Source organism: Ammodytes marinus (genome assembly GCF_949987685.1).
Source record: "Ammodytes marinus genome assembly, chromosome: 8".
NCBI classification, from domain to species: Eukaryota; Metazoa; Chordata; class Actinopteri; order Uranoscopiformes; family Ammodytidae; genus Ammodytes; species Ammodytes marinus.
The window spans coordinates 32,883,425-32,897,454 of record NC_137212.1 but is presented as its reverse complement, the minus strand read 5'-3'; the positions used below and the strand labels follow the sequence as shown (position 1 = coordinate 32,897,454).

At 43.8% G+C, this 14,030-nt stretch overlaps 1 protein-coding gene across 1 annotated transcript in view; it reads right to left on the bottom strand.

The window, feature by feature from the left end:
* Nucleotides 1–14,030, bottom strand: part of szt2 (SZT2 subunit of KICSTOR complex) — a 480,200-nt gene that overhangs the window by 19,711 nt on the left and 446,459 nt on the right. Inside the window, 1 exon segment of the mRNA XM_080032888.1 lies at nt 7,829–8,348. Coding sequence (XP_079889014.1) covers nt 7,829–8,348 — 520 coding nt within the window.

Below are 14,030 nucleotides of genomic sequence, written 5' to 3'. Positions count from 1 at the left end.
AACGTATACACAATTTCACGGGAGCTAACTAGACTGCAGTGTTTACTCCTAAATGAATGAGCAGTAGCCTACTAAAACAAAGTTTACTTTGCCTCACCAGCATCATCAGATAACCATAATTCATCTGAAATAGTCATTATTTACATCAACAACACAAACACATTACCTCATCCTGATCCATACTAACTGCCGTCTCTCGTTCATTCGCTTTGTGTGAGGACACGTAATCTTTCAGCTCCATGAGAGGTGACACTGCATCAACTCATTGCAATCAGGTGTGTGTAGCACTGACTGGCATTAGTTGATGCTGTGTCACTCACTAACCACTCTCACGGAGCCGAAGAGAGTCCGGTGCCCTCACACTTTCAACACACGGACATGCACTATATTGCTTCCTGATCATTTGAATCTCGCACGCCCGGCACGAGCTAGAAAACAGCTTCACGACAGCTGGCGTCGTAAAAATACTACCGCTTTTGTCCAAAGGGGCCGCCAACGTGCAATGTTACTCGTAGTGGCTTTAAATGTTTTGTATTTGTGTATATTTACAAAAAAATTAAAAGTGTATTATTTTTAACAATATGATGTATTTGTACTCTTATGTTTTGAATACATGTTGAAGTTAAGTTAAGTTAAGTTAAGTTAAGTTATCTTTATTTGTCAGTTGTACACGAGGCACATTGAAATTCATCTTTTCGCATATCCCCTCTCAAGTTACCACACTTCGGAGGGGGTCAGAGCGCAGGGTCAGCCGCAGTACAGCGCCCCTGGAGCAGTTTTGGGGTTAAGTGTCTTGCTCAAGGACATAATGGTAGAGATGGTGGGCACCGTAGACACAATACCAGCCTCTGCTAGTTTTACAACTATCACCCTCCTGTCCGGTGCCGGGGATCGAACCAGCGACCTCATGGTTACTGGTCGGCCACCTTACCTCTAGGCCATCCTACCACCCCAAAGGATCAGGAAATTATAACATTCTGTTTTATTCACATTTTACATAACGTCCCAACTTTTTCGGAATAGGGGTTGTACCTGTCATTTATCATAAACTGCTTCTGTCTTATTTTATAGAATTTATTTTATTAAAAAATAAATATATCCACTCACCGGCCACTTTTTTAGGTACAGCAGTTCACCTTCTTGTTAACACATATAACTGATCAGCCAATCACATGGCAGCAACTCAATGCATTTAGGCATGTAGAACTGGACAGAACAACTTATTGAAGTTAAAACTGAGCAACAGAATGGGGAAGAAAGGGGGTTTAAAGAGTACCTATTATGCTTTTTCATCTTTTCTGACCTATAAATACTGTTATAATGTTATACAGTCATGCAAAATTATACCGAAGTGTCAAATAATGACGTACATGCATTTTAGAAAAATTCCCTGCTTACTGTCTGGGGTGGCAGCCTCAAAACTCCGTTGCCGTTCGCGGCACCCTATTGACTAGTTTCCTGGATTGCGTGACATTACACAAAGCGGATTTTCCATATACGGTCATGCTGCTACACGCTCTGACATGTCCCTGTCCCGCCCTCCCCCTGCCTGTTCAAATCAAGCCCCAACCAGAGCGAGTTCTACCAGCATCCAATGCGGAAATGTCAAAAATTGCAGTTCACCGAGTGGCCACTAAAGGTGCCAACACACTGCGGCGCAGCGGTTTGCTGCGCGAATCGCAGGTTCCACGCCGCGTGATCATTTTGGCTCATTTGTGTCCGCCGCCGGCCGCCGGCCGCCGCCCGCCGCCCGATGACTCATTAAATGTGCACGCCCAGTTTCTTCCCGCTATTTACATCTCTCTCATCATCGTCGTCATCCTCACTGATTTGTTTTTGTTGGGAGCGTCTCTGAAGTATTCTGCCTTCATCTCTGCCATCGGCCCTTGCAGTCTCACTGCAGCTCTCACACATTTCTCCCCGCCACCTGCCACCCAAGCTTCGTAAACACACCCACACAACCCGCCCACACACACACACGCACATATATATCCATGGCCGTGCATATACACACTCACGCCGGCATATCAACATGTAGAGAAAACCCAAACAGATTTTCCCTTTTTCCAGATTTGTTTTCATAATGCCTCTGATATTGTTGTGATGTTTAGGGAAATGTTTGGAAGTGTCAGTTGTCGTATTTAGTTTGCATTGTCTCTGCATATTCACTCATCTGCAGTACATCTTCCCTGGCTTTCTCTCCTTCTCTCTACTATAATGTGAGTCTATTCCTTGCTCCTTTTACTAAAAGGTGTCTCATTAAACTGCTGTCATACATTTTATCGATGTGTTGGAACTTTCTCCCTCTCTCTCTCTCTTCCTTCTTTTTTCCCTTCATCCCTCCTTTCCCGACAGCACCGCCAGCCAGGTTTCACGTGTCTTGTAGCTCAGCAGACTCACCCGAGTGACGTCGGGAGGAGCTCAACGCTGATTGGCTACCGCGGCGCGGCCGGCGGCGAAAAGATCAATATTTTCAACTTCTGCGGCGGCCGCGCCGCCCCATTCGCTCCGTGCCGCGTGAACCGCTCGCCGCCGGCCGCCGATTCGCGCGGCGGCGCTCGAAATACATTGATTTTCTATGTAAACTCGCTGCGCGGCGATGTGCAGTGTGTTGGCACCTTAAGGGCAGGTATCAAAACAGAGCAATTTCTCATTGACTCCAATGTTCAATATGCCGTTTTCACTGCATCATTAAGGCCTGGTACAAAAAACATTCTAGTCTGTATGTTTAGGCCATATCTCCATGACAACACTGAGGGGGATGATTTTTTTTCAAGCAGGCTAGTTTTTATTCTATTGGAGGTTAAAATGTATGAATAATTAGGGGCGCAGTCTCTTGAGTGACAGCTAGCCACCCGTTGGCCCTCACTTCACCTCGGAGGTATACGTCAGCTAGATGGGCATATCTCCCTCCACCCAACGTCACATCAATGCCCTTTTTTGGTAAGAGGAAATGAGGCGGAGTCAAAATCTGACAAGATGGCGACGTGCATAGGCCAGGACGATTGGATTCAGTTGGAATAACTGAGGTCAGCCTGGATGCTACATCCATTGTATATACTATCTATGGTTCAAATCTGCCCGAGCTCACACTGCAGTCCGCTCAGTGTAACGTGAAACTAGGGGGCGTGCCTGTTGTCATGCAGTTACCGGCCTGCTCTGATTGGCTAGGTTCAAACAGAGTGCAGACAGATACAGAGGGCAGTTATGTCTAGGGTATAAACAGAAAGTTTTTGCAAAGAGGCTTAACTGCAGTAGTAAAAATAGCATAATAGGTCCTCTTTAAGTGACTTTGAACATGGCAATGTTGATGGTGCCTGACGGGCAGGACTGAGTATTTTAGAAACCGTTGATCTGCTGGGATTTTCACTCACAAACATCTCTAGGGTTTACAGAGAATGGCCCGAAAAAGAAAACATATCCAGTGAGCGGCAGTTGTATGGACGAAAAATTCTTTGTTGATGTCAGAGGTCAGAGGGGGATGGGCAGACTTGTTCGAGATGATAGCAACAGTAATTCAAACTAGAATATCCCGATTTTGAAAGTACGGGCAGCCCTGCGCAGGCCGCCAATCCCCGCATCAGCGGCGCCCCGCCCGTCGGCCGGGCTCGAAAGCTTCTACGAACCTCCACCGCGGGCTTTCCGAACTCGAGTCCTGAGTTGTGGCCGATTGAAGGTTGCAATCGTGGCAAAACGTCAGGAAAATGGCCGCTCTTAGCGAAGACGTTTTCGTTAAGGGCGGCCATGCTAAAACGTTATACACACGTGTATGTTGGTCCCCTGATGCTGTGTACACAATTTGGTGATGATTGGTTGGAAATCCACAAAGTAGATGTCACTTGACTGAATTTCAGGTCATGTAAATTAGCGAAGAAAAAAAATCATGGCCTGACCCCTATGGTCCAAGAGGCTTTATTGTAGAGCCCCATGAGCTGTACATGTGTAAGAAATTTCAAGTTAATCAGAGTCAGTGGGAAAGGGGCGTGGCCTGTCAAACATTGCATTTTTGAATTATGGTTTTCTTATTTGTGGCGCCCCCTATGGGTTAATCTCGACAAGCTTAGAGGGCCATGCTACCACATGTCTTCTGCACATATCCTGCAAGTTTCATGATGATAGGACCTATGGTCAATTAGTTATGGCCAATTTGTTGGGGGCGTGGCCTCTCAAACTTTCTTCATTCGGGGCTTAATAACAGCGCCCCCTTGCGGAAATTCAAAAAACTGTATAATAGCACACCCCGTGGGGAGGAAACGCACGTTCTGTGAAATCTTTGCATGTCTGCGAGTAACGGTGTGGGAGGAGTAGCAGCTAGAAAAATTTCATGGCTGAAAAAACGAAGAGCAACTAGAAAATCCCGCAGAGATTTTGAAAGTACGGGCAGCCCGGCGCAGGCCGCCAATCCCCGCTTCGGCGGCGCCCCTCCCGTCGGCCGGGCCAGAACGCTTCTACGAACCGCCGCCGCGGGCTTTCCGAACTCCAGTCCCGAGTTGTGGCCGTCCCCTGATGCTGTGTATACAATTTGGTGATGATAGGTTGGAAATCCACAGAGTAAATGTCACTTCACTGTATTTCAGGTCATGTAAATTAGGGATGAAAGAAAATCATGGCTGACCCCCTAGCGGAAATTCAGAAAACTGTATAATAGCACACTCTGTGGGGTGGGCACGTTGTGTGAAATTTTGGCATGTCTGCGTGTAACGGTGTGGGAGGAGTAGCAGCTAGAATTTTGTGGAAGAATAAAAAGAAGAAGAAGAAGAAGGAGAAGAAGTAAGATAAAGTATGGTGGAGAGTAATAATTACGGGCGCCCGTACTTAACTAGAAAATCCCGCAGAGATTTTGAAAGTACGGGCCGCCCATGTAAATTAGGGAAGAAAAAAAATCATGGCTGACCCCTATGGTCGGAGAGGCTTTATTGTAGAGCAACATGAGCTGTACATGTCTAACAAATAATAAGTCAATCAGAGTCAGGAGGAAAGGGGCGTGGCCTGTCAAACATTGCATTTGTGAATTATGTTTTTCGCATTTGTGGCGCCCCCTATGGGTTAATCTGGACACGCTTTCAGGGACATGCTACCACATGTCTTCTGCACGTATCCTGCACGTTTTATGATGATAGGACCTATGGTTAAGGAGTTATGGCCAATTTGTTAATAAGCCCCGCCCCTGCGTAAACATTTTGGGCAATGGCGGCGAAAAAAATAATCATGGCTGACCCCTATGGTCCGAGAGGCTATATTGGAGTGCACCATGAGCTGTACAAGTGTAAGAAATGTCAAGTCAATCAGAGTCAAGGGGCATTTGTGGCGCCCCCTATGGGTTAATCTCGATAAGCATCGAGGGACATGCTACCACATGACTTCTGCACATACCCAGCAAGTTTGATGATGATAGGACCTATGGTTAAGGAGTTATGGCCAATTTGTTAATAAACCCCGCACCTGTGTAAACGTTTTGGTCAATGGCGGCCATATTTTTCAAGCAATCTTACTAAACCTTTACCGGCATGTGTGTCATAGTCCCCCGAGGCTCCACGAGAAATTTGGTGTTGATAAAGTAAAATTTGAGAAAGTTGTGGTTCAAACCCTGTTTTTCAGTTTATGCTAATTAGCTAAAAACATTCCTAGGCGGACTTATATGGTCCCAGAGGCTTATTAAGCCCCGCCCCTGCGTAAACGTTTTAGTCAATGGCAGCCATGTTTTTCAAGCTATCCTACTAATATTTTTCGGAGACGAGCGTCATAGTCCCCCGGGGCTTCGTGAGACATTTGGTGTTGATAAAGTAAAACTTGACAAAGTTGTGGATAAAACCCTGTTTTTCAGTTTATGCTAATTAGCCAAAAATATTTCCAGGTTGACTTTAATGATCCAAGAGGCTTTTTTGTAGAGCACCCTAAAATACACCTGTGGGAGAAATTTCAAGTCAATCGGAGTTACGGTGTGCGGGGCGTGGCCTCTCAAACTTTCTTCAGTCGGGGCTTAATAACAGCGCCCCCTAGCGGAAATTCAAAAAACTGTCCGAGAGGCTATATTGTAGAGCACCATGAGCTGTACAAGTGTAATACATTTCAAGTCAATCAGAGTCAGGGGGCATTTGTGGCGCCCCCTATGGGTTAATCTCGATAAGCTTCGAGGGACATGCTACCACATGACTTCTGCACATACCCAGCAAGTTTGATGATGATAGGACCTATGGTTAAGAAGTTATGGCCAATTTGTTATTAAGCCCCGCCCCTGCGTAAACTTTTTGGTCAATGGCGGCCATGTTTTTCAAGTTGTCCTACTAATCTTTTACGGGCATGTGTGTCATAGTGCCCCGAGGCTCCATGAGAAATTTGGTGTTGATAAAGTAAAATTTGAGAAAGTTGTGGTTAAAACCCTGTTTTTCAGTTTATGCTAATTAGCGGGAAATATTCCCAGGCGGACTTTTATGGTCCCAGAGCCTCTCAAACTTTGTTCAGTCGGGGCTTAATAACAGCGCCCCCTAGCGGAAATTCAAAAAACTGTATAATAGCACACTCCGTGGGGTGGGGACGCACGTTCTGTGAAATTTTTGCATGTCTGCGTGTAACGCTGTGGGAGGAGTAGCAGCTAGAAATTTGCGGAAGAATAAGAAGAAGTCAGAAGAAGAAGATAAAGTATGGTGGAGAGTAATAATTACGGGCGGAGGAGTAGCGCTAGCTGTTTTCTAGCGCATGCCGGCCGTGCAAGTGTCAAATGATTAGGACGCAATTAGTGCATTTACATGTGTTGAAAGTGTGAGGGCATAGACTCTTTTCGGCTCCGTGAGTGTGGTTAGTGACACTGCATCAACTAATGCCGGTCAGTGCCACACACACCTGATTGCAATGAGTTGAAGCAGGTATACTAACCACTCGCACAGAGCTGAAAGATTCCGTGTCCTCACAGAAAGCGAATGAACGAGAGACGGCAGTTAGTATGGATCACAATGAGGTAATGTGTTTATATTTCAGATGAATAATGGTCATCTGATGATGGTGAAGCAAAGTAAACTTTGTTTTAGTACCGCTCATTCATTTAGGAGTAAACACTGCAGTCTAGTTCACTCCCGTGAAATTGTGTACACATAGCTTTTCTTCATTGCACTTTATTTTTTTTCCTTGATGGTTCAGCCCCGTTATCAGTCATTATGACGACAAATAACTGTCTCAAACAAGGCTCCCGCTCCCCTTCCCTCACCTGGAGGGATAGGCTTCTCAAGTCGCGTTGCTGCGCTACACTGCGACCAATACGAATATGTGACCATAGAGCCTGCATGCGCAAACCGAAAGTCGGACTGGGTGTGCGACCAGACCAAATGCAGTAATAAAAACGTATTTCTTTGCACTGATGGTCTTGTTTGCTATCAAAGGTAATTTATGATTATCAGAGGAAACATGAGGCTGTTTTAAAGATATTTAAAAGTTACTCGTAGTGGCTTTAAGTAAAGCCTACATTTACGTTTTGATTGGATTTCTAAAGACACCCTCTTGGTAATGCTCATTAATGCGCGCCTTAGCACTCTCACTATTTTTGCACATGGACGGGGGGCACTATTAACGTTATCTTGTCTTGACCTCACTTGGGATTTGTAGCCTTGACTTGAAGTGTGTTTGCTTTGTTGCACTTGAATTGGGGACTTAACTCAAGACATGATACTTAATTGTGATTGTGTCAGGTAGAAATTTTTAATTTTTTTATAGTCAATGATGTAATTTTTTTTAGAGTCAATTTTGTATGAATAGGAATGATGGCCAAAACTGTCAATGTCAATTAGATCTAGGATGGAATAAACCAAAACAACGAAGGCTTTCGGGGGAATCTTACCAGCTGTGGATCGATCTCCCCCACCGAACGACTTTGCACAGCCTCTAGCAGCTCCTCCAGCTCCATGAAGGAAAGCTTGGTCAGCTTTAGTTTCTCCAGGGCCAGGTGCTCCCCATGGAACAGTCTCCTCCACAGGTTGTCCCTGCGGCAGTGGCCCATGGCCTGCTCCACACTACACTGGATCTTTTTGCGTGCTGAGGCCACTTCGTTGTTCAGCAGTGGGAACACAGGGGACTGGTAGATCAGCAGTTGAGACTCTGGTATAAGCTGCCCTGCGGGGGAAAATTCACTTCCATCACTAGCAGGCTCCAAGGCAGCTGCAGCTTCAGAGGATGGTTCCTCCCAGAGGTCCTGCTCGGCAACACGCCACCCGTACGCCTCTGCTCGCTCTGGGGGCAGTCTACCAGCCAGCTCCCCTGGATCACGGTGGATCTGAGAGAGCTTCTTGAACCGTCGCATGTCAGCAGTGAGTCGAGGGAAGAGCTCTCTCTGACTGGTCATGATCACATAGAACCGCAACCTACACATAAAAGGTACATGATTCATGAGTTGATTTTGGTTTACAACATAAATATATGTATTGCTGTATGTTGGGTGATAATAAGACTATTTCCATATAAATATATACAACAGCGGTGCACTGCGTTTCTCATTATTGCTGTTACGCGTGCACATCTGACCTTTAAACAATGACTAACTGACTATTTTAGGCTGTATTCGCTCAACTGATTTCTCCTCGGCTTTTAATACGATCCAGCCCCATGTTCTCGTTGAGAAACTAATAACACCTTTAGCCTAGATCCTTGTTGGATACTGGATTTTTTAACCAAAAGATCCCAAAGTGTTAAGGTGAATGCAACAATGTCTAGCCTTCTGTCCACTTCCACTGGTTCGCCACAGGGCTGTGTTCTCTCTGCTCTTTTGTTTATTTTATACACTGACGGCTGTCGCAGTAACCACGACAACCGTTTCATCATCAAATACGCTGATGACTAGGTCATTGTCAGCCTTCTCAATAATGATGAGATGGGGCATGGTTACAGAGGACTTCCTAACCTGCTGCAACAATGCGTTCCTTGAACTTCTTGAATCTCTAAAACAAAAGAGCTCTGTATTGATTTCAGACTTGGCCCCCATCCCACCGAGAACACTGTCATCTGTGGCCAGCCAGTGGAAATCGTGCCCAGATATTTATAACTGGGCACGATTTCCACTGGCTGGCCACAGATGATCATTGATAATAACCTGAAATTTGATGTTAACACTGACATGCCGTGCAAGAAAGGCCAACAACGCCTTTACTTTCTTAGAAAATTAGCTAGATTAAATGTTGACAAAAGCCTGTCATCTGTTGGTACGGTAACCTCACTACCAAGGATAAAAATTATCTTGGGAGAATAGTAAAAACTCCTGCAAAAATTACTGGCATCCAGTTAGAAGGCCTTGATCCTTTCTATAGCAAACAGTCGCTCAATAAATCTAGGTCCATACGACAAGACAGTGCCACCCTCTTAATTCAGAATACAGGGTGTTGCCATCTGGCCTTCGCTTGTGTGTCCCTAAGACCACCAAAAATAGATATAAGTATTCCTTTGACCCTGCCTCGAGTCGAGCAACCAATGCTGCCAGCAGCAGGTAAATGCTGCTATTGTTTGATCTTGATTTCGATTTTTTATGCTGCTGATGGTGATTCTGGTGCTGTGCTGTTGATCTTGTTGCTGTTGTTGGCGTTGCTGCTAACGGCACTCTGCACTTTATTTTGCTGCTACTGATTGATGCTGTTGATGCTGCTGACCACATAGCACTTTATATCTTGGCACTTTATTATTCTATGATTTTATGTTATGATTTTATGACTAAGACCTGTGACTGCATTGGCACATTGACTTTGTTGTGTTTGTTTTTTCCCTGCCTCTTGCACTTTGTGCCCAGGCCTGTGTACATGTTGTGATGTTTTGTGTCCGCTATTGTATTGTTCTGTTGTGTATTGTTAGCCACTCCTCGCTGTGAACCAATTTGCCCTCTTGGGACACTAATAAAAACCTTGAACCTTGTCTGCTGCATCGTTTAGCATAGGCCAAGCCCATTCAAGACGTTGAGGATTTTTCGCTAAAACTGCAAAACGGACATTTCATTTCAGCTCCCAAATTTTTGGATAGTTGACAGCAAACTTTGCACAGAACATCTACAGATGCACACGAAAAAACGTAATTTAAGAGAATTTTGCTACGACCATCGATGACGAAACTGTAGCGCTTTCAATATGCGCGCATTAGCTACCTTGTACTTAAATGCTCATAAATCCAAAACAGTACATCGTATGAAGTCCAAACTTCGTGCTATCCTAAGTAGCATTCTCAAAAGGTTTCAGAACATTTCTCCATAAGGGGGTGCCAAAAACAGAAAAAGTATATATCTCCTTATCCACTTTAGCCTATTTCTCTGCAATTGTTTTGCTTTTTGGTCTTTAACTCACACACGGAACATCCCACATTCAAAACATTTATATCCCCGGATTCTGTGAAGTGAGCGGCCAGTGCCACGGTCGATGATGCTCGGGTCTCGAGTTGCGTTGGAGGCTTGGCCCCTGTTCATAACTGCTTGCAGTTTTAGTTATTATTATTATTTTAGTGGCCCACCATTTCAGAACCACTGCTTTAAATGATGAAGCAGAAAGGTGTGGCAATTCATGGATCATGTGTTTTGGACTAAATATATTAAAGGATTGGATTGTGTGGACTGTTGAGAGCAGGGACGGCTGGTATCAATGGGCTAGTGGGGCTAAGCCCTCCCTATCTTTTATAATAAACATGAGAACATTATTAAATGAATTAAATTATTAAAATATAATAGTTACTAACACTTAGAATTGGTTGATTTTGTGCAAAACAAGCAGCAACAGCACCAAATAATCACAAAAACACAGGATACATATCTGTCTGGGCTGACTTTTCTAAGCTCACACTTATCAGAATCAGCGTCCAATCGGTGCCGTCCAATCGTGATTGACAGGTATCATGACATACCCCCTCGATTTAGAGACCATTTGGGCTAGATGAATCTAGCCCAGACCATTGACTTTCTACCTATCACAGTGGCCTATAGTGAGTTTAGGCCCACCTCCAACAGTGACAGTGACTCTCACTAGTGATTGTCACTGTTGGAGGCGGGAGATATAGTGTCAACAATGGCCAGTGCTAACTGGTGCTAACATACATTATGAGTTGGACCATCTACTGTCTCAGCCGTTTTCGTTAATGATTTTGGAAGAAAAAGAAATAAAGAGACTAGGGGCACATCGCCCAAATAAAATAAAAAGACACATGACAAAATCATTCATTTAGCGTGTCTTAGTTTGAAAGGAAGGACTGGCTAACGGCTAGCGTAGCTAAATCGCACGTCTCTGTTTCCCGTGCTTGCTGCTGTTTGGAGGAGACACGGCTTGAACCCAACAAGGGGTTATGGATTTAATACATGTATCGTCTAAAATCAAGAAACGTAATAGAAACAGAATACAGTGCAAGTCACATTGGGAACTGTGTAAAGCTGTCGATGTTGGACAAAGTTAATATTGCCTGTCAACTGGATGACAGGGCCACCACATCTCTATACAGAGACACAACGAGCAGGTAAAGAAAAAAGACATTGGCTGTTAAGGATTGTGGACTGTATTAAGTTATGTGGGGCACACAAGCTTGCTCTGATGATTCTGCAACTTCTCTCCAGCGGGGTGGTGTTTTGTTGAGCAGTTCTCTTTTTTAGATAGCCCTTTAGGCGATCACCTGTCAAACGCACAGGTTGCCAAGTAGGCTACACGTCAAAAACAAGTTGCTTGATTGTATGTTAGCTGTGTATGAACAGAAACTGGCTGATGAAGTATCATAGTACCATTGTTGCTGTGCAGGCCGACTGTGTGTGTGTGTGTGTGTGTGTGTGTGTATGTTTGTAGCCTACTTCTCAATTTTTTTTTGCAGAGTATTATTACTTGCTGTTGCCTTGACATTCTTCCCACAGGCTTCTTTAAAACTGTTTTTAGCTGTATGGCCTCAGATGTTCTACAAATTGTCAACATGTCCCTTCGGACAGGTGTATTCCCACAGGCCCTGAAAACAGCAGTCATCAAGCCACTCCTAAAAAAGAACAATCTAGATACATCGCTCATGAACAATTATAAGCCCATATCTAACCTACCATTTTTAAGCAAAATCATTGAAAAAGCTGTTTATCATCAGCTAAATAACTACTTAGCAATGAACAACTGCTTTGATGTTTTCCAGTCAGGATTTCGACAACACCACAGCACTGAGACTGCTCTGGTTAAGGTCCTCAATGACATCCACTTAAACACAGACAGTGGCAAAAGTTCTGTTTTAGTTTTACTGGATCTCAGTGCCGCTTTTGACACAGTTGACCACAACATATTACTAGATCGACTAGCAAACTGGGTTGGACTCTCTGGAACTGTACTAAACTGGTTTGAATCCTACTTAAAGGACAGAGACTACTATGTGTCAATAGGCAATTTCACATCTGAGCGGACACATATTGAATGCGGTGTCCCCCAAGGTTCCATTCTTGGGCCTCTTCTGTTTAACATCTACATGCTCCCACTAGCTCAGATTATGAATAAGAACAAATTATGCTACCATAATTATGCAGACGACACACAAATTTACATAACCATATCACCAGGAGACTACAGTCCGATACAAGCACTGCGTAAGTGCATTGAACAAATCAATGATTGGATGTGCCAAAATTTCCTTCAATTAAACAACGACAAAACTGAAGTAATTGTCTTTGGTGCCAAAGATGAACAATTAAAAGTCAGCGCACAGCTTACATCTGTTATGCTAGAAACCACACACCAAGCCAGAAATCTTGGTGTTGTCATAGACTCCGACTTGAATTTCAAGAAACACATTAAATCAATTAATAAGTCAGCATACTACCACCTTAAAAACATATCAAGAATTAAAGGACTTATGTCTCAGCAAGATTTAGAAAAACTTGTCCATGCATTTATCTTTAGTAGACGTGACTACTGTAACAGTGTCCTTGCAGGCCTTCCAAAAAAATCTATCAGACAGCTTCAGCTAATTCAGAACGCTGCTGCTCGAGTCCTCACTAGGACCAAAAAAGTGGATCACATTACCCCAGTTCTGAGGTCTTTACACTGGCTTCCTGTCACTCAAAGAATTGATTTCAAAATACTGATGTTGGTTTATAAAGCACTAAATGGTTTAGCGCCAAAATACATTACTGATCTGCTGATACGTTATGAACCGTCCAGAGCCCTTAGGTCGTCTGGGACAGGTTTACTTACAGTCCCAAGAGTTAGGACTAAACGAGGAGAAGCAGCTTTTAGTTTTTATGCACCAAATATCTGGAACAAACTCCCAGAAAACTTGAGGTCTGCTGCAACCCTCAGTTCTTTTAAATCGAGTCTGAAGACTTTTCTGTTTCCATTTTAACCTGTACTTTTAATTTAATTTAAATGTTTTACTTATTTTCATTCGCTTTTAAATGTCTTCTAATGTGTTTTATGTATTTTAATCTTGCCCCTGTAAAGCACTTTGAGTGGCCTGGTGTTTGAATTGTGCTATATAAATAAACTTGCCTTGCCTTGCTGTAACTTGGTGCTGTATCTCTGGACTGTACCTCTGATGTGATTTTGTTGTTGCTGCAGCGTGACCTATGGATGTTTATAGGCCCTGCATTTGTTAGCCCTCCCACCCAATATTGCCACCAGCCGCTACTGGTTGAGAGTGTAACCAGAGCGTTTTTTTTGTCAGGGTGTTAGTGACCAGTGGATTACTATGAGGCTTCATAGGTGAGTTACCTTACTTTGTAACTGTTTGTTTTTTTGTTGCTTTTCTGACAGAGACATCAATCGTAGCTATATTTGCCTGTCGTCTTATCAGATTACTCAATTATAGGGCACGAGTAGTGTTTCCCAAATTTGAGCGATAGCATGCATTAGCGATGTCCATGGTTAACAGTTTAACCATTAATCGATAAGAATAATTATAACCGATTAATACTATCAGTTAAACGCAGTGGCGGGCCGTGCCTTTTACACCTAGGCCTTCAGAGCCATCATCCCGAAAATCAAACCGCTTAATAAATAAATAAATAACTTCATGATGACGTTGCGACTATTGTCATGGGATTAACCCCCCGATTTCGGCAGTTACAGTAA